The sequence below is a fragment of the Fusarium venenatum genome, assembly GCF_020744135.1.
Source record: "Fusarium venenatum strain MPI-CAGE-CH-0201 chromosome Unknown EDB82scaffold_2, whole genome shotgun sequence".
NCBI lineage: Eukaryota > Fungi > Ascomycota > Sordariomycetes > Hypocreales > Nectriaceae > Fusarium > Fusarium venenatum.
This window is the reverse complement of record NW_027072130.1, coordinates 738,879-758,436: the sequence shown is the minus strand read 5'-3', so window position 1 is coordinate 758,436 and position 19,558 is coordinate 738,879. Positions and strand designations below refer to the sequence as shown.

The 19,558-nt window shown below is 47.9% G+C and overlaps 7 protein-coding genes across 7 annotated transcripts; 6 read left to right on the top strand and 1 right to left on the bottom strand.

Annotated features, from left to right (window-relative positions):
- Positions 1–1,770: 1,770 nt before the first annotated feature.
- EDB82DRAFT_566016 (uncharacterized protein) lies at positions 1,771–3,453 on the top strand (the record flags this gene model as incomplete). The annotated part of the gene is made up of 3 exons (XM_025733019.2): positions 1,771–1,972; positions 2,026–2,426; positions 2,480–3,453. 3 exons carry the CDS (start codon positions 1,771–1,773, stop codon positions 3,260–3,262), a joined length of 1,386 nt encoding a protein of 461 aa, XP_025583968.1. The 3' UTR covers positions 3,263–3,453.
- Positions 3,454–3,600: 147 nt separating this feature from the next.
- EDB82DRAFT_494592 (uncharacterized protein) lies at positions 3,601–4,206 on the top strand. The gene is made up of 2 exons (XM_025733018.2): positions 3,601–3,780; positions 3,832–4,206. The coding sequence occupies exons 1-2, from the start codon at positions 3,649–3,651 to the stop codon at positions 4,060–4,062; spliced, it is 363 nt and encodes a 120-aa protein (XP_025583967.1). The 5' UTR covers positions 3,601–3,648; the 3' UTR covers positions 4,063–4,206.
- On the bottom strand, positions 4,207–5,852 carry EDB82DRAFT_494590 (isoprenoid synthase domain-containing protein). Its single transcript, XM_025733017.2, has 2 exons — positions 5,507–5,852; positions 4,207–5,447 (listed from the first exon to the last, which is right to left on the bottom strand). The coding sequence occupies exons 1-2, from the start codon at positions 5,764–5,766 to the stop codon at positions 4,502–4,504; spliced, it is 1,206 nt and encodes a 401-aa protein (XP_025583966.1). The 5' UTR covers positions 5,767–5,852; the 3' UTR covers positions 4,207–4,501.
- A 1,032-nt stretch (positions 5,853–6,884) lies between these two features.
- On the top strand, positions 6,885–8,910 carry EDB82DRAFT_494586 (uncharacterized protein). The gene is made up of 2 exons (XM_025733016.2): positions 6,885–7,091; positions 7,223–8,910. The coding sequence occupies exons 1-2, from the start codon at positions 6,966–6,968 to the stop codon at positions 8,705–8,707; spliced, it is 1,611 nt and encodes a 536-aa protein (XP_025583965.1). The 5' UTR covers positions 6,885–6,965; the 3' UTR covers positions 8,708–8,910.
- Positions 8,911–9,240: 330 nt separating this feature from the next.
- Positions 9,241–11,735, top strand: EDB82DRAFT_494577 (cytochrome P450). Its single transcript, XM_025733015.2, has 4 exons — positions 9,241–9,882; positions 9,946–10,727; positions 10,776–11,250; positions 11,319–11,735. The coding sequence occupies exons 1-4, from the start codon at positions 9,616–9,618 to the stop codon at positions 11,550–11,552; spliced, it is 1,758 nt and encodes a 585-aa protein (XP_025583964.1). The 5' UTR covers positions 9,241–9,615; the 3' UTR covers positions 11,553–11,735.
- Positions 11,736–12,475: 740 nt separating this feature from the next.
- EDB82DRAFT_535022 (uncharacterized protein) lies at positions 12,476–16,833 on the top strand. The gene is made up of 6 exons (XM_025733014.2): positions 12,476–12,999; positions 13,099–13,151; positions 13,218–13,646; positions 13,719–13,941; positions 14,013–14,431; positions 14,500–16,833. Exons 1-6 carry the CDS (start codon positions 12,753–12,755, stop codon positions 16,753–16,755), a joined length of 3,627 nt encoding a protein of 1,208 aa, XP_025583963.1. The 5' UTR covers positions 12,476–12,752; the 3' UTR covers positions 16,756–16,833.
- Positions 16,834–17,161: 328 nt separating this feature from the next.
- Positions 17,162–19,455, top strand: EDB82DRAFT_494574 (Pyoverdine/dityrosine biosynthesis protein-domain-containing protein). The gene is made up of 3 exons (XM_065608485.1): positions 17,162–18,287; positions 18,367–18,752; positions 18,834–19,455. The coding sequence occupies exons 1-3, from the start codon at positions 17,615–17,617 to the stop codon at positions 19,173–19,175; spliced, it is 1,401 nt and encodes a 466-aa protein (XP_065464460.1). The 5' UTR covers positions 17,162–17,614; the 3' UTR covers positions 19,176–19,455.
- Positions 19,456–19,558: the final 103 nt, after the last annotated feature.

The following is a 19,558-nucleotide window of genomic DNA, read 5'->3' as shown; positions in this document are numbered from 1 at the left end:
AAACACTCTCTAAAATATTAAGTAATTTACCTTCACATTTAAGAACAGTTACAATTCGTGAGTGGCGTTTAACACGATTGTCCTGTCATTTTGCGCAGTCGAACCCCAAGGTACAGGGTAATATAAATTCGCAGGATGGGTGGAGACAGTTTCTTATCAGCTTATCTGTGACGCTAACGTATCAAGAGTCAAGTTTCACGTTCTGTTCAGAGATGACACCAAATGCGACATTCTGCACAGCCACAGCTACGGTAAGGCATTGCTGTAATCCTCAAAGTACAAGTTTATTTGTTAAACGACAGAGTTTGTCGGAAACTCCACCTAAGTAACCATCTTTAAGAGAGGCAACCTATTCACTAACAAATAGAGCAGTTATTGACTGGTGACAAGGACTGTTTCTCATTCACATCTACAAAGTGGCTGAGAAACACTGTGTTAGATCTACCACAACAGCCACAACATGGATCTCGAGTCACGAACGATATCTCCCTTGTGCGATACGCATCGGCACATCCGGTCACTAGTCGAGCTCGGGAACCGCCAAGTCCGAAGAAAGACACAGTGAACTACGATGTTTCCAGCTCATAGTAGTGTCTCGACTGGACGGGCCGACGGTCTAACACGATCTCAGCGACACCCATACTGCCAGGATCATGCCAAGGCTGACTTTCATCCGAAAGAAATCGGGATACTTAGCCTGTCAATTCATCTGCCGAATGCCAACTATTCTACGCTCATAAAGGGCTGAGTTATGGAAGGATGCAGCACTAACAAAAAGCCCACAGGGCCATCTGTAACACTGCCGGGACCTTTTCTCTTCTTATTCCGGTCTAGCTTGAAGCTGGGGCTCTTTGTTTTGGTAGATCAGGGGAATGGTCAGTTCTGATAGGTGACATTACGGGCACGGATCCAATCACTATCAGCCGCTAAATGTACTCAAATGATTGAGATGTAAGCTTAAATTAGATTATTTCATGCGAATGATACCCCGTGGGCTGGCTCTCTCCTGACTTTAACGTCGATGGATTGGCTGGAGGCCGTCTTTTCCGCTACTCAGTACTCCTTAGGAACATGCCCTCCCTCAAGCTGTTGAGATTGACTACAGCCACTATGCTGGGAACAAGTTATGGGTGTGGCTGTGTGTAGGCTTCACTAGCTTATATTCGTTTCAACGGCTTTCAGCCCTTTGAAGAAACTCTGAATGCGGCAGATGCACATAGATGTCTTGCCCAGTGGGACAGGATGAAGTCAATGCGACAATCTTCTCTGTAGCACAGCCATGAACCTTTACATTTCTCAATTATAACAATATCTCCTCTATCATAACTAGAAGGTGCCTTATCGTAGGATCAGCGTTAATCTCAGAAACTCTCGTGTATCCGCCCCAACGGCGACCTCATCATGTAGTGTAACATTAAGCTCATCTAACCCCACAAAATCCTACTTCCCGATCAAGACTTCCTCGTCGATCACAGCCCTGGGAAACATTATCCAATGCGAATATTCTTATCTAGACGCTTATCTAAACCATCGAGGCACTCATCGCAACATTGACCAACATACTGCCCTTGCTTGTAGGATTCACTAAGGCTGGAAGTCTAAATTAGCATGTTACAGACAATCGTCCTGAATTTATGTAGCATTGTCATAGCCTTCAAATCTGATATAAAGTCGTTGTGTAGCCACCAAGAATTACCATCACCACTCACTCACTCACTCGTTCATTCATTCATTCATTGACTTACTCATTCACTCTTTTAAAATCACAACATGAAGTCTTCTACTGCTTTCTTGGCCCTTGCGGCAACTGCCAACGCCGCGCGCATCGCCAAGCGCGAATACCCATGGGATACTAAAGAGAGTCTCTGCAAAGACAAAGCATGGCTTCTTGACACTGCCGAGGGTGCTTCTCAGGTCTGGGAAGAGACTGGTGCCGGTGACGAGCTCGACATCCAAATCATGGGGCAATGGGGTATGCTTCATCATCAATCCTTGTGCTAAGCGCAACCCAACTAACATTGACAGAACATGAGGTCAACTGGCTCTTCAATCTGGAGCACGCGATTAACAATGGCAGCGGAAACCTCGGCATGTCTGGCTGTGGTCTTATCGACAGCACCGATTGCTTACCCCAGGGCGCCCCAAGCTGCGAGGAGCACTTTGACAAATTCGGCACGAGTGGAGATCCCTTGAAGGATCCCATCGGTAGAACCTCCTACTGGATCCTCCAGGCTATCAAGGGCATGCACAGCAAATTCCAGATGCTTCACGGTAAACTGCTTGAGGAGACTCTTGTCACCAACCTCGAGATCGGCCAGATGGTTGCAGACTTTCAAGGCAACGAGGATAAGACCGAGGATGTTTTGAAGTGGCTCTCTGCTGCCGTTGGCTTGGGAAGCACCATTGGTGGTCTGGTTCCCGGCGCTGTAAGTTGACCGATTCTCTCAAGCGTGGCACGGAAAGATACTGACTTTAATAGGGAGAGGGCATCGCTACTGGTTTCGACATCATGGGCGGCGTATTCGATATCATTGCCGAAGAGACAAAGCCGGAGGAGATCGATCAGGCTACTATCTCGTCTGCCCTAGGCGCCATCTTTAAAGCCACGTCCGAAAAGCTGAAGAAGACCATGAGGCTGGCTACCGGTACACTTCTGAAAGATGAGTCCCCAGACGTCTTCAACACCCTTCCTGCCTCCAGCAAGTACGGTCCCTGGATCCACTCTCCAATTACCAAGTTCTTCAACGGTGGCTGGTTCCTTCTCAGTGATAGAAGCGAGCCCGTCCAGAGTCTCATCAACGCCATCTCTGGAAACATCAAGCCCAAGATCGCCAACAACGTCATGAAGGCTGCTAACCTCCGCCTCGTTGCCGACAAGCGTATCGGAAGTCAGGAAGACTGCGGTTATGCTACCGGCCGTCAATGGATGAACTTGAGGGATAGCGAGAGCTACTGCTTCTACATCGCCCGACTTGACGAGCACGGTGTCTATGGCGAAAAGTACGATGAGGCTGCTGAGGATATCTACGCCAACATGGCCAAGTACGGCCTTGGTAACAGAGATCCTTACTACCGTGCCATTCTCGACTGTGCTACCAGTGGAGCGGAGGGTCTTAACTTGGACAACTTGGGATTCAACAACATCCCTATTTGTTTCTTTGACCTGCCCGCTTACTGGCTTGAGCGTAATGATGGTCCTGAGTGCACATCCAACTTTGTCAACAAGGCCTGCAACCCCACCAAGTCCAGCCCTATTTCTTAATGGCTTATCTCATGGTTCTACTATTCTGTACATAGCTATTTAATACTTTCATATGAAATATAATTCTCCTGTTCTGAAATTCAGATCATGCACCAAGAGTACATTCTTTAACAATTCGTCCATTGGCAGGTTGACACTTGCAAAAAATTGAGTAATGATCCCTTTACTAACTTCGCACTGATGGGGAGGTGTAGGTGAAGTGTCATGTCCAGGTAATTGTCGGCATTTATTGCCGGACCGTCTTTTGAGGCTTTGACTAAGTAGTCAGCCTAGTGAGGCTGAGACAACACGTGAAGAGTTTCAGCACTAAAATATGACTCGGTAATATCTCGAACCGTCTTCAACAAACATCAATTGCTGAACTACAAACATAGTGATCCGAGGAAATGACGACACCGAGCAAACCTAGTCAGAAGACAAGCGGCGCCTCCGTCGCGAAGGACTTTAACAATGTCTTGAATGGAACACCTGCTTTCGAAGCCATGCGCTTCACAGCAAATTACGCACGAATAGCAAAGGTGCGCCACTCACCCAACTCTTTCGATGATAACCTCTGACATTCAGAACAGGCCGAGCTTCAAAGCTGTGTCTATGAAGAACTAATGGTCGCTGTAAAAGAAGCAGGAAAGCTTCTGCCAGAGACCTTCAATCCGACCATAGACGAATGGCCAGCTGATGCAGAAAGGATCAATGAGAATATGGAAGAGAAATTGAAGGATTGTGATAAACTTGCTGGAGGGTTTAAGAAGTTTGTTGAGAATGCTCGTGCAGCTGTGATGGCGGGTGCGAAACGTCAATAGTGGGAAGTTGGTCACGGACGTTTGTTGTGCTGTCAGCTTTTGTTCTTGATCGTATTAAGACATCTGTTACTATAGAGCCCGTGTAGTGGTCATCAGAGAATTTAGCCTCCCAAGTTTTAAAGCACAAGAATAATCAACAAAAGAAGTCTGTTTTAAGTAGCATAAAGTGACCTACTCATTCATTATGCTTTCCATCGGTAGGTGTTTCTGATATTCCAATGTCCACCTCAAATGTATCTAAGCGTGGACTATTTAACCTTTAAAATAGATTCTTAACGTATGCCACAGGTTGTTCGCCAGAGACAAGTGACGGGAAGAGAAAATCCTTGAATGACAACCATACTGTGCTCTTAGATAATCTAAATGAAAATGCTAAAATCTAGACTAAACTGTGCGAAATCCACCACCATTGCATCTCAATCTCAATTCGCTCGAAATCTTACAACGCCGCCAGATTCTTTGGTATCAACAACTCTCGCGTCTTTCTAACCCGAGCGCCATCCTCCTTACTCTTGAAATAACGACCTGTCTTGTAGCTCCAAAGTAGACTACCAAGAGCATGGTTCTTCTCCACCTCGAGAAAACCAAGCAGAGCGCGGTCAGCCTCTTCGCCGAAGCAAGGCATCTTTGATAGTGCTCTGTAATAACGTCTGTAGCAGTTGTTGATCAAAAGTCCGACCTCAGTTATGGCCTGTTGGGTTGTCAACCCCTTGGCCTTGAGTAGACGGACCATGTTGTGGTCCACACCAAGACGAAGGTCCTTCTCGTAGGAGAGGATGTCATTGACTAATAGGATCTGGTCGCTGATGATGACCATGATCTCAAACACAGAAGGATGGTCTGCTACCTCGTCAGGCAAGTCAATACCGTAGGCCCACTCATTATTAACAAGAGCAGGGTAGGCACCGAGCGAGCCTCGGCGCATAGCCATATACTCTTCTGGATGACGTGTGTATTGTCGGCCCTCAACATTGGTCCGAACCTGGTCGACCAGTCCATCCCAGTACAGCTCATGTGCCCACTTCCAACGCTTGTAGAAGCGCTCTGACGTCGGCTTTCCCACAAACATACCCTCTGGGCTTTGCTTAATGCGATCGCACAATGTCTGGAAGACATAGCGGATGGGGTGCTCTGAGTCGACGGTATACCGTGGGGCAGTACCTTCCATGATCTCACGCGTCCTGGCAATTTCATTTATAGCACCCTCCAAGTCATTGGACAAGTGGCCCTCATCGAACTGGTCGTCGAAGAGAAAAGCCCACGAGTTCCAATCGGCTGACGTGCGCAAGGCAAAGGCACTGCAGTCAGGGGCCCAGATGTTGGCAAGATATGTAAAGTCAACACGCTTGTTTTTGTTGGTCCAGTCGGCATCGGCGTTGATAACGCTTTACAAAACCATCGTTAGTCTCAAGGAATATCTGTTTGATGTGAAAGGCTAACTTACGAGCAAATCCAAGCATCGGCGTCTACTTTGACGCTTGCATAGTTGGGGTTCTCACGGGCTGGGACCGACATGAAGGAGGAGAAGAGGTCAGGAAGGATGAGAACCTCCATCTCATCACGGTCCTGGAACTGGTCATGTTTGGGTTCGTTGTAGACACCGTTTCCGTTCTTCATCTTGGGCTTGACTTCATGTATGCTGTCGATATAAATGTCGTCTCCGGTTGTCATCTCGGACTCGGAACCACTGTCGAATTTGACCATGATGTTACTCTTTTGTTAGGATTGGTTGTTCTATAGTGGATAAGGGAGTTTAAGTCAAGTTTATAAATGCTTCTTAAATATGTTGTTGTCTAAGAGTATCATACAATACATCGCCACGTCTTTATTACATTTGAAGCTTGCGTATGTCGCCATAGAATCTACTCATACAGGATCTAGCTCTTATGTCTGGATTGGGAAAGATGCCGCCACGGAGGAGGAATGGTAGGGCTGTGAAACCGTTTATGTGCTGGCATGTGCAACAAGCCACCGACACGCCCTGGCCGTATATACAAGCACGAACTACTCCTTTTGAGCCTAGATCCGGTTGTTCACCATTGGTCCCGGACAAAACAAATGCCGGAGGATGGTAAGAATAAGGGTTCCGGTCAGCTGACGTGAGCAGGGAATTTGTTCCATTCTGCAGGGTCCGATGAGATCAGTCAGACCCTGACAAAGCACTACGAAAGTGTGTTCTCGTATAGCCTTAGATAGGCAGGCAGATCGTGGCTCAGAAGGATGCGGACAGTAATGTACTTATGGCCTAGTGCTGACTGAGATGCAAGATGGAGATAGGGGAATTTATGCGGATGGACCCGCAACCCTTGGGAACTTAGGTAGGCTAGTGCCCTTCAGGATTTATTTCCGGCTTCCGAATAATCATGATGGAAATTGGAAGGTGAGGACAACATACAAGTACAACCCCCCCAAGGCCTAGAATGTAGATCCTGGGATGAAACAGATAAGCCAATGAATTTAGCTGAAGTCACTGATTAACCTAGTATCATCTCCATCTTCCATTGGTTGTATTGAATTCCGCCGTGGCAAAGATGCGCATTCATAGTGAACCCTTGGGGGCTGTACGATACAGCGGAGGACTACTTGGTGCTATCGTTAAACGGCGTGAACTGCACTGAGACTTAATTCATGATCCTTCAGAACATGCAAGCCAGTCAGCCAGTACGCGGGCTCGCTATTGTAAGCTCGGCTAAAAGTCCAGGGGAGACAGCATGGGGAAGGTAGCACAAGCAAAAAAAAATGCGAAAAGGCGGACATGACACTTCTCGCTACCCATCCTTCGGTATATATTTATAAATCCGGCCTGGCTAGATGCCCCTGCCTGTCAAACTACTGATTCTGTTTGTTTGCTATTTACTTGTACTACCTCTGGATTATCCAGGAAATCTAAACTGCAGATCATCATGTTTAGTACCTTGCGGCAAACGTCTGGCGACGGAGACCGTCTCCTCAGCGTGGAGATTGCCCCGCCCTTTGACAAGGACAGGATGTCAATGCGGACCGCCTGTGAAAGATGCCGCATGCAGAAGGTAGGTAGTATCGCGAACATTCATCACAATGTCAATTCGGAGAGTCTTTTTTGATAAACCGTAGAGACCTTATTTCTTTCATTTACGTTTTCACTTGATAACTATGAAACTCATTGACGTTTTGCCTTTAGTCCAAGTGTGTCAGTGGCGAGAATGGTTGTATGCTCTGCGTTGCAAAGAACCAAAAATGCGAGTACTTGGTTGTCTCAAGACCAAGACGGCGCAGATCCAGCGTCGCTGGTGGTGGCTCAAAAACACGCAACGACAATGAGGATGAAGACGGCGACAACAACATAGTCGTCAACAAGCAGTCAAATCAGGCAAAAATGCACAAACGCTGGTCTAGAATGCAGACAATACGACAATCATCACCATTATCAACACAACCATCATCACCCAAAGAGCAAGTGAGGGCCACAACAGTCTCAAAGCCATCGCTTCAGGACAGCAACAACAACACAACAGGGCCAGATATGAGTCTGAAAGATGCGCAACAACTAATTTTCAGCGACGCTTTCTTTCCAGACCCCCTTGGACAAATTCCAGCTGTCTTTCCGCATTTCGAGCCCGCAACCGCCAGAGATTTCTTTAGCAGTATGCCTATACCTGCTGAGAAAATTTATGCAGGCTGCGGTATTACCGCTGAAGCATTGACTGCTCGAGGAGACAGCAGTAAGCAGAACAATCACACATCTGTTTACTCGTCGTCATCGGCAGACAGCATCTTCGAATTCGGAGTTGACCAGATGGACTTTCTGATGGATGAGTCACGCATCACTGCAACAATGGCTCCCAACAAAGCCCGAGACAACAACAAAGTCTCAAATGAGGCTCGGCCTATTACAACTCATTCCTCAACACCGTCAGACTCAGATCCCGTCTTTAACCCCACGTCCATCTCCACAACGTCATCTTGTGGCTGCATGATGACAGCTGTTACCATCTACGAGGCCTTGCAAGTTCAGCTTGTATGGGGAGACCCCATCGCTGGCCCATCAGCGACATCGAGTCCCAAGTCCTCGTCAGCAGGATCTTCGTACTCGTCTGGGCCATCATGGTCAGATTCAGCATCAGGATCAGCATACAATTCACCAACACCGCTTATGACACAACAAACAATCCTCAAACGTCAGAAGACGGTACTTATGCGTTGCGACTCACTTACCCGATGTGGCAGCTGCTGGTCTCGTCCAGACTTTGTTATGCTGATCATTACCATATGTGATCGCATACTGACTAGTCTGGAGGCGGTCGAGCGTTTCGTCTGTAATAAAAACGACGATGACATGAATACAGTCAGCTCCAACGGAAATGCTTCTGCCGTGGATATTCAGGCCACTTTGACATCGTCGCGCACGGAGCTGGATTCATCCTTGTCTTCCTCGTCCCAGGGGCTGCAGCGTGGGGTGGGTGCATGGCAGATCGACGACGAGGATGAACAGGAACTTGTTATTAGCTTGATCAAGTCCCGCGTCACAAGGCTCGGTAATCTAATCAACATTGCAGAGGGAACAATAAGCGCAAACGGGTGGCCTTGGCATGAGAGGCTGGTCCAGGCTCTGCGGAGGAGGTCTAACAAGCTTGCTATCTCCCTGTCATTTCGCGGCTTTCCCTAAGGCCTTGTTTCGCTATCATTGGGTATACGGAGTTTATTTAAAATGGCTGGAAGGATCAGCCTGGATTGGAGAAGCAAAAAGTAGGCATGTTTAGTAAAAGAAACACGAGTTAAATATTCAAAGCCTTTTCCTGTATAGAGTGAGATAGTAGTGTATTATAGCTATACGAGCAAGTAAAACTATGTTCAACATCAATAAAGATATAATATGATCTACGGCTATAACCTCCGAGTCCATCCCCCGAGTCCATCGTCCGAGTCAAGTCCTCAAGTCCGGTCTCTGTACACATCAAGGCTTCTTACCCGTGTGGCTCTGAATGACTTTCAGCGTCTGCCTTGAGTTATGATACTGCAAGTAAGACGGAATACAACCTAGTGGTTTTCGGGAATCAGATGTGCATTCCCGCTGACAGGCTGCTCAACTGACAGCTGACTGTGATGGACACTTGCCGTTTTGGGCTGACTTCCGCACCGTTACTTTGACCCCGCCGTGTCTCACCCATCTTGCCGCACCGGGTATACCTCCGCTCTGCCGAGTGGTGAGATAGCTTACAGCTGGAAGCAGCATAAGCATAGTGCAGGCTGATGAGGCTTAGACACACCACTGCTTTGAGTATGTCCGTATTTATCAACGCTTCACGAGATTGATCGATTAAGTTGTACATCGATATAAGGTGCAAGGACAAAGACTCGAATTCGACTTGAGTAACTCTAGATCCTGTATCCCCATATCTCATAGTAATTGGACTCGACTGAATTGCAGATCGAGTTGCTGTCCTAAACGATCGTTTGGACGATCCAAAGCTTCCTACAAAACCTCGGAGATATTGACTCTGGTTGATCATTTCTGACGGTCTGATTCAATTCCCCATTACCTTTACTGAGACAAGTCTCTTTCTTCACTTCATCATGGCCTTTCCTATCCTGATCGTCAGCGCCGTCGGCGTCTCAGTCGTTTTCCTGCTGCGTTGGCTCCTGACGTACATGCGCACAGTCCTCAAGGTTCGCCGCAATGGCCACCCTGCAATTCACAGCGGTGTTATGCTCTTTGAGTCCGTCGTACGCTCATGGTATCCTCGCATACCAGTCCTGGTACCCATGGAAAAGCTTACTCTGAAGGATCCTTTTAAGAAATTCGCCGATGCGCAATCTGATATGATTGTTATTACCGAAGCTGTGAGTAACCTCTCCCTTCTCGTTGAAAGAATGTGTACTGACGTGGGTGAATCCCATTACTAGACGTCACCTAATGGCATTGCCTATCTTTTTGGATCACCAAAGATCTTTCGTGAAATTGGCCGCAACGGCGACATCTTCCTCAAGCCTCTCGAGAAGATTCGCTATCGTATGCTCAACACCTTTGGACTTCAACTTGCCTCAGCGCAGAATGGTGCCCAGCATGAGAGACACAAGCGTGTTGTCAAAGCTGTGTTCAACAACGAACTAATGGAAAATGGATGGTACAACATGCGTAACATGTGGCGCACTTTGCTACGTGAAGAGGCCATCTATCCAGCAGCTGCCAACTCAGAGACTGCACCCGTTGTACAAGATATGAAGTCAACCATGCTGAAAGTAACACTTGGTGCCATCGGTGCTTCGTGGTTTGACATTGACATCTCCTGGGATCCAGCAAAGGAGACACAACGCCAAAATGATGAGTTAATGCCATTCGCTGAGACGTTAAAGGTGGTGTGGGATTCACCATTCGTGCAGACTATGCTACCACTGTGGTTCTTGGAATGGAGTCCCTCGTCGTACTTGCGTCGTGCTGGCTGGGCGCAGCGATCTCTCGTCGCACATATCAAAAATGCGCAGGCTGAGACAAGGCGAAGAATTGAGGATAGAAAGGACACGACTGAGGTTCAAGGCCGAACAAGAAAGTACAGAAACCTCATTGATGCGCTGGTTGATTCACAGAACGACGTGGAAAAGGCTGAGAGGCTTGAGAAGGGATACCTAGCGGCCAATGTCGGACTGTCAGACAAGGAAGTTCAAGGCAATATTTTCTCCTTCATGGTGTAAGTTTACAAGGCACTTGACAACATGCTCTTACTAACACATTTCAGAACCGGTCATGAAACATCCTCACACACCCTGACGTGGGTCTTGTCACTGCTCGCCAAGAACACCGACTGGCAAGAAAAGCTCTATGAGGAGGTTAGCAAGGTAAACACTATCTTCTTGGACGAAGCCGAAGGTGTGGACGAGAAACCACTGAGGTATCTCGCCTATGAGGAAATGTCTAACCTCCCTCTGATCCTTGCTTCTACCGTCGAATCACTCCGCATGCGGGATTTAGCTATGCAGATGACACGTGTGGCCTCCCGTAACACTACACTTAGCTACACAACTTGGGAGGGCGACAACCCAGCTGAAGCCAAGGTGCAACAACACACTATATCCATTCCTGCGGGCACACGTGTGCACCTTGATACAGCGGCGTTTGGAGTCAACCCATTCAAGTGGGAGGACCCAGCGACATACAACCCAGCACGTCACATCCGTGAGACTGAAGATGCGAATGGCAACAAAAAGGTGGCCGTAAGTTTACCCCCTCCCAGACGATAAAGAAAGTTCTGACTCAGTTACTAACATTATTACCTTCGCAGGTTTCTTACGAGGACTTCATCGGTTACTCTTCCGGCTCACGTCAGTGCATTGGCAAGCGCTTTGCCGAAGTGACAATGGTGTGCTTCTTGGCACACATGATTCTGAACTACCGGTGGGAGGTTGTGGCTGAGCCGGGTGAGACCCAGGAGCAAGCTAAGATAAGGGCATCTACTGGCTCGGAACAGTTCATGTTGACGCCACCAGCTTACGATCTGCGCTTCATCAGACGCTAAGAATTGGCCTTGGACTTGTACCTTTTTTTTAGCAATCCTCATTCACTGCATGATGAGTTACTGGATCTTGATCTGTATAGATAGATCTTATGGATGAAAATCTTGAATACACTAGAAAGATTCATTTATCTTAAATATAGAACGAAAGATGAACAAATTGAACTTCACAAGAGTTGCTCATGTCTTATCTTTTACAGTTAGAAACGTGTTTAGTAATGTTGGGGATTTATGTATCGTGTACTTCGCAAAAGAGGTGGAAGCCGAATGGGGAGAGCCTCCTTTACAGAATATCGTGTTTGTTTATTTAATATGTGTATAAATATGTTGGCCGATAATAAAAGTCGTTCGAAGTACAGCTGAAGTGTCGACGAAACGACGAGACCACAAATTGTGAGTTCTATTCATTGGTTGCGGCGTAATAGATTCACGACCTAGTAATTCAAGTTTTTTTCGTTTCTGTAGTGCGACGTCCTTACTCTGCAGCTGGCAACAATGGAAATAGGATTATGACCTATACTTAGCTACTATCAGGCTTAACTAGCTGTAGTACCCCCTTTTCCTTTTTGTTTTAGCTGACTCCAATCCGTGATCTTAGAACTCGCATTATGAAAAGTCAACTTTCTGACTCAATCCATTACAAATACAGGGTAATCCTGAGTCACTACTCGGGGAATCGGACAGCTTGATCCCCCCTGTAGGCATGTGTGGGGGCATCCTGAACGGTGGCTGTGAATCCGAGTATCCCGGTCTTACTCAGATGGAACTATGGCTGAAAGAGGAAATCATCCTAGTTTCCCGGCATTTACCCCCTGTCAGGGGGACTAACCAACCTGGGTAATGGTCCTGATCCCTCGGGCTGTCAGCAACAAGTACGTGAACTACTCTTTCGGGACTCAACTAGTCAGCCTGACATTCCGGTAGATGTAGTGTTAGTGAGAAAACAAGACATCGAATCTCTCCACATAGCACCCGTGTCGTTCATATACGCACGAAATTGAACCCATACATACGGTTGACTTGAGTCTCAGATATATCCCTAGCTTCTTAGCTTCTGGTGTTACGAGTTTACGTTTTGTCTAACTTGAGACGTTCTTTCGTTGTCACAGCTCAGTTTGTCATTATTCTTTGTCTTACCAGTTCATCCAAACTTAAATCAACCTCACCTGTAGTCCAGTCTTACTCGTACTCATACTAGCAGCCATGGCTGTCGGTAAGACAAAGCGAGCTACCATCGGGAACAGATTGATTCCTCAAATTCTGGACGATCTTGCCTCTGCCGAGCCTGATCGCATCATCTACTCATGGGCTAAGTCTTCGGACCTATCGCAGGGCTTCCGCCATGTATCTGCTCGTGCCTTTACGAAGGCAGTAGACAAGACAGCATGGTTACTTCAGCGGGAGTTGGGAGAGACCTCTGAGATTCGCTCCGTGGGTTATATTGGGCCTCGTAAGTTGTTTCTTTCCAATAGTGAAGCGTCGGGGGCTCATGAGATGGGATCTCTAAGCTCTCGTTCTCGGACCATATAGCTGACGATCTGATATCTAGATGATCTCCGTCAAATTCTGTTGACATTCGCCTGTATTAAAGCCAACCACACTGTTAGTTCTTCTCTATATCAGATGCGTATCTAAAATCTATTTGTCTAACCATTCATGTTCATACAGGCCTTGTTCCTCTCACCAAAGAATAGCATTGAGGGCGCTCTAGCCGTTCTCGATGCGGCAGATTGTAACATCTGGGTCAAACCCGCCGGTGAGAGACCAACACAGTTGGTGGAAGAATTTTTGCAGCAACGCTCTATGCAAGCCATGGAGCTACCTTTGCTGAGCGAGCTTCTTCCTGAAGATGAAAGCCAGATGGAAAATGTAAAGCCGTTTCCTTACACAAAGACCTGGGAAGAAGCGATCAACGACACATTCTGCATTCTACATACTTCGGGCTCAACTGGCCTGTCGAAACCCATCAAGTGGACACACGGTCTGATTGGTACCGTAGATGCTGTCCGGCTTCTGCCTCCCCATGAAGGCATGGAGCCTTGGGCGAAAGGATGGGATGACGGTGACACGTTGTACTCAACATTCCCGATGAGCCATGTAAGAAACCTTCCCGTCCCAGTTAATTAAGTTCGAATGAAGGAGTCAGTATGATGCTAACCATGAATCAAGGGAGCGGGCATTTTGATGGACGTTGTTATAGCACCACTATTTGGGCTACACTGCGTCCTTGGGCCTCGGGACGTGATACCCAACCTGGAACTCATATCATCTCTGGCGGATCACATCAAGATCGACATATGGAGTATGATTCCATCACTCACTGACGAGCTTGGAGAAGCGCCCGACATCTTGCCAAAATTGAGTCGGTCGAAATTCATCTGTGCTTCCGGAGGTAAGACATCCGTCCCAGGATATTGATGCTTTCCAAGTCTATCAGTATGCTAACAGATTTGACTATTCCAGGACCCGTGAGCAGTGTCTTAGGCTCCAAAGTTAACGAGCATGTTCGCGTCTTGAACCTCACTGGTACGTCGGAAGGTTTGTTCATCGGCAACTTGTGGGTAGACAGACAAGACTGGCACTGGTTTGCCTTCCACCCTTGGTCAGGCTTTGACTTCAAGATGGTCGAGCCTGGTCTTTATGAGCAGTGGATTCATCGCAACGAGCATGCAGATCTTTTCCAGGGTCTCTTTCAAACCTTTCAAGATGTGGACAGTTTCAACTTTAAGGATCTGTATGTTCCACACCCGACTAAGCCGGGATTCTGGGCCTCTCATGGCCGCAGCGATGATGTTGTGGTCCTTTCGAATGGATACAAGATCTCGCCGCTAGATACGGAGGCCCTTGTCACAACGCACCCAGCTGTTGATGGCTGTGTGATGGTAAGTCCACAACCTTTCAGAAGCTTAGCAATTGGCCGATCAGAAATACTAATTGAATTGTTCCACAGATTGGATCGGGAAAGCCACAAGCTGGCCTGCTTATTGAGCTGAAAGACCCAACCATCAAAAGGGACGATGACAACGCTGAAGCGCTCTTCAACAGCATCTGGGCCGTCATTGAAAGAGCCAACTCTCTGTCTCTACACAAGGACCAGTTGCACCGGGACTACATCGCCTTTTCTGAAGCTGACAAGCCATTCATCCGTACCGACAAGCGTACAATTAAGCGTCGTGCTACCTTGGCGCTATACGCTGACTACATCGAGCGTTTCTACCAGTCACGAGGAGAGGATGACAGCAACGATGGAGCTGCGACACTTGGGTTGCTCACTATCGACACATCATCCTTGGACTCGACTACTCGTGCGGTTCGTCATATACTGGTTTCGATCGTACCTGCAGTCAAAGATGCTCAAGTGGATGCTGATCTGTTTACTCTTGGGTTTGACTCACTGCTTGTGTTCCGCGCTACCAAGACAATTGCGGCGGCTACAGATCTAGGCGGAAAATTCTCGCCCAGAAATTTCTATGCTGGTCCGACAATTGAGACCATCGCTGCGACTGTCGTACGATTGGCTGCTGAACGCAGAGCGATGACAATGAATGGCACGTCCGCCCCATCAGCGACTGAACAGAAGCAACAAGATCCGCAGGAAGCCAAGATCAGTGCACTCATTAACCGGCACAAAGCTGTTCAGTCATCAAAGCTGGGTCCAATGGACCTCTTCGGCGGTAACATGTACGAGGGCATCAATATCTTCATACCCCTCTGTCCAGATGTCTCGTTCGAGCAAGCATATAAGGTGCTCCAGAAAGGTCTAGCTCGCGCCATGGATATTGTGCCGGATCTCGCGGGCAAGGTTATTCCCTGCTCGGAGCATGAGATTGGATACAAAAAGGGCGACCTTCGTCTCAGTCTACCTCCAGTACCTTCAACGGCCCTTGGCATCTCTGCCTCGGAAGAGCCGAGACAATTGCGCTTCAATGACCTTTCGTCTGTCCTACCATCCTACGCAGAGCAAAAAGCCTCCGGATTCTTGACCTCAGCTTACCCTGATGAGCTCCTGACTACGTGTCCAGCATTTCCCAGTCTGCCCGCGGATGTGTGCAACATTCAGGCCAATTTTATCGAGGGTGGTTGCGTGCTGGCCTTCAATGTTCATCATCACGCGCTTGATGGCATCGGCCTCCTGATCGCACTGAAAGTATGGGCAGAAAGCTGTCAGTTTGTCCAGGGCAATCAGTCTGCTATGTCCGAGTGGCTGCACCCAGAGAGTCTCAATCGTGATATGCTTTCTGTCTTGTACGAGGTGGAGGGTTTCGCGAAGCCAGCGAATGAAATCGACCCCAAGGTTTGGGGTTTCTTACCATATGCCGACCCGGCTCTCAAGCGTAAGAATGTATCTGAAGCCGACGGACATGTCAAGAAGCCCAGGCTCGAGAAGACCCCTTTATCTCGCAATCTGCCTGAACCACCTCGCCTGCCTCCCTGTGAGCACTGGCCACCCAAGGCTCGTGACGATGGTCGCACCTTAGACGCGTCAACCTTTCTTATCTCGGCCAAGAAACTGGAGGGACTGCAAAAGAGCGTCGAGCTTGCCGAAGTTGCTGATTCAGAGAGCCAAAGCGGGTCAGGATCGCTATCTCTTCCCGATGTACTGCAAGCCTTCTTCTGGCGTGCCGCCGTCCGGGCTCGTCGCCGTCCAGAGAACTCCTCTCCTGATGACACGTCCATCATCGAGATGCCTACCGATGTCCGACCCTACTTCAGTGCACACCTTCCGCCAACGTACATGGCCAACAGCGTCATCATGAACCGACAGCACATGTCTGTCTCGGAACTCTGCTCTTCCGAGACCAGTCTTTACAAGATTGCTCAAATCTGCCGTGAGGCGCGCACTCGAATCGATCAAGAGCTTGTTCATGATGCCTTTGGTCTACTACATACGATTCAGGACAACAGCCCCGGCAACCACACAACGGCGTTCCTAGGCCAAGGTATTCAAGACGGCCCACATTCGCTTTACAATAACATGATGCTCTTCCAAGCGAAAGATATTGGGGCCTTCGGAGGTGGCATCTTGGATGCACCCGATGCAGTGAGGGTCCAGATGGATTGGTTGAACAAGGCCTTCAGGAGTTTGTTTATCTTGCCGATAAGAGAGGACGGCGGTGTTGAGTTGCTATTGGGAACCTTGCCTGAGGAACTGGAATCAATGAAGAATGACGAAGAGTTTATGCAGTTTGCTGAATTTCTGGGATAGGGAATGGGAAGGAAACATAGGGAACACATTAATAGGATATCTTGGTCTACTCAATATTACTGCGCAAATTTTAATGATATTCTGTTATAGATGAAATCTTGTTGTCTGTCGTTTTTTTTTAACTCTGGTTTTATCAAGCTCATTTCTGTTCTTTATTGCACCTCTTCCACCTGCATGAAGAATTCATGATCATGACGACTCTGTGCTGCACCCTTCACTTCAGGCTTCTCTGTCTAGTCGCAGTTGTACCGAAAGTACCATCCTCCAAGACTTTGTGTTACAAAAATGCAAGTGCGTAAACATTAATGACGGACCATATGCTTCGTAAGAATGATTAAGAGCAGATCGAAGCTCCCGGATTACTCGTACAACCTCGCAACCGAAGGTTGTGATTACATGCTCGGTGTAAGTGAAATGCCCAGATCTAGTTCACCTCCAAAGGGAAATGCTCCTAGTGCACACGTCAGCTAAGACACTTACCCAACTGGGCAATGATCCTATGGGAAGGTACCGGGCCCGTCAGCTGAATGTTATCCTTGTCAAAGTCTCAGCCCCAAGCTCTCACAGCCTCAAAAATTGGGACAGTTTCCGGCCGGAGGTGTTTCATTCAGGTACTTCACAACACACAATCACTGTTACCTGGTCCCGTAAATCTTACTTTGTATTACGGAATCACTGATCATTTGTTTTTGTATCAGTGCTTTTCCCACCTAGTACAAGTACGACCCAGTGATTCACACTAGTCTCTGTATCCATCGATTTGAGCATCAGAACCCCTCCGACGTCTTGAATCAGGACATCAATACCATCCATCACTACAGACGCCTCAACTGAGTCCCTTAGTAGGCAAACTTCGACAATGCCTCATCAGATTGTGGATGACCTGGAAACTGCACAGGACAATATGAAAGAACTCAAAGCATCTCAGACTTTGAATACCACGGAAGAAACCAACACAATGCCCCACAATGTCACTATTGTTGACCCTGAACCCTCTACCAACATGGCAAGTGTTTCATCAGACCATGCCGATATCCCTAGATCCGACGTCTCGAAGTTGAAGACACCAGAGATCACCATAGCCCCATCAGAAGTCTCGTTCGACGACACAATGTCAACGAGATCTTCCAGCTCTAGCCTCGGCACCGAGATGACAAACCCTCCCACCACAGATGAGAAGACTGAAGACCCCATCGAGTCCAAAGTCTCTGAGATATCGGAGAGGATTTTAGATGTCATTCTAGAATACTCTCTCAACAAGTTCGACAGCACCGCAGAACTCCACAGCAAGGGCAGACCCAAGTTTCTCGCCATCATCTCCCGCTTTGTCACAACACGACAAAAAGTGGTTATGTGTCTGCCAGCATTCCCATTCAAGTCAGCCAACAAGGTCGAAAAAGTGCTGGGTAACCTGCCCGACAAGGCCGAAGAAGTATCGCTCGCTAGACTGAACACTATGTGTACCACTATTGCTGGTTTCTACGAGCCGGGTGCTCAGTTGACGATCATCTCAGATGGCCTCGTTTACAATGGTTTGTCATCCTCTGTATTCCGCACTCAAAGAAAAGTGGACAACTTATGGACACATCACTGACACTTTTTTTCATCTAGACTTACTGGGCATCTCTGACCTTGAGACCTGGCGCTACGGTTCAGCGCTACGAGCCATGGCCCAGAGCAAGGGCTTCTCTAATCTCGCATTCTCCCGTCTTCAGGACTTGGTCGCAGTCAAGAACCTGCCCAATGACCTTAATGAGCTCACCTATGTTGCCAACGCGACGAACTTCCGTCGAACCCTATTCAACAAGTACGGCCGGGACGGTGATCTCGACATTGACCACGAGATCGCCACTAATATGGATACCCTCGGGACTTATAAGGGGTACTGTCGCTTCCTCAAGTCAGACCTTCAGCACATCTACGGCCCAGCCAAGAGTTCTGCCAAGTACAGGAAGGATGTCAAATATCTCGCCAAGCAGCTTTTGATCAGAGGATATGTAAGTTTCATGTTCACTACTTTTCTAGTCATTCCAACCCCCCCGTCAAGACCATGTAGCTAACAGCATCTCTTTGATCAGTCCTTTGCAGGAGCCGTCAAAGCGCGCTTCCCCGAACATTTGCGTCTCAGTATCCATCAGTCTACAGGAGAGCACAAAATTTCCATTAGCCTGCTAAACACAAAGAGCGGTTTTACCACGCCATGGCATTGCAGCGTTGCATTGATGGAAGACGGAGAGTGGCTCAGCGGTCTTGCGGTTGACTTCAAAGCCGATCGATTATTGGAACTCGTCGAGGAGGATGGCAGAACTAGTTACTTCAGAGAAGTCGCCCGCCAGCGACCGTACTTGACGGAGAGCGCGAAGCCTCGTGTAGTCGTCAAACAGGAACCACAGGCCCACAGGCAAAGAATACGCGCATAACAAGCCCACCGGGCGGTTGGTCAGGTCGAGTTGTGACGGAGATTAAGGCTTCGATGGCTACTACAGCTTGATGTGGAGGATGCCATGTTTTACGAACCACATAATGCAGGACAATTTTATAGACTTTTGGGAACGTATAAAGAATGAAACAATATATCAACTGACTTGAAAGCGTAAAGGAGGTCTGTGACACGCCGATGCATCTTATGTCACATCTCAACTGCAGTGCTTAAACACCATCCAGAATTATCTTGTCATTCATATAGGTAACAAACAGGAGACAGTGATTCAAGACGCTCAGAAACTTGAGAAACTGGTAGTTCGTGTTGCAGAAACGTAGCCGTCTGTAGCTAACCTGCAAAGTTTGTGAGATGTCTTCTGGT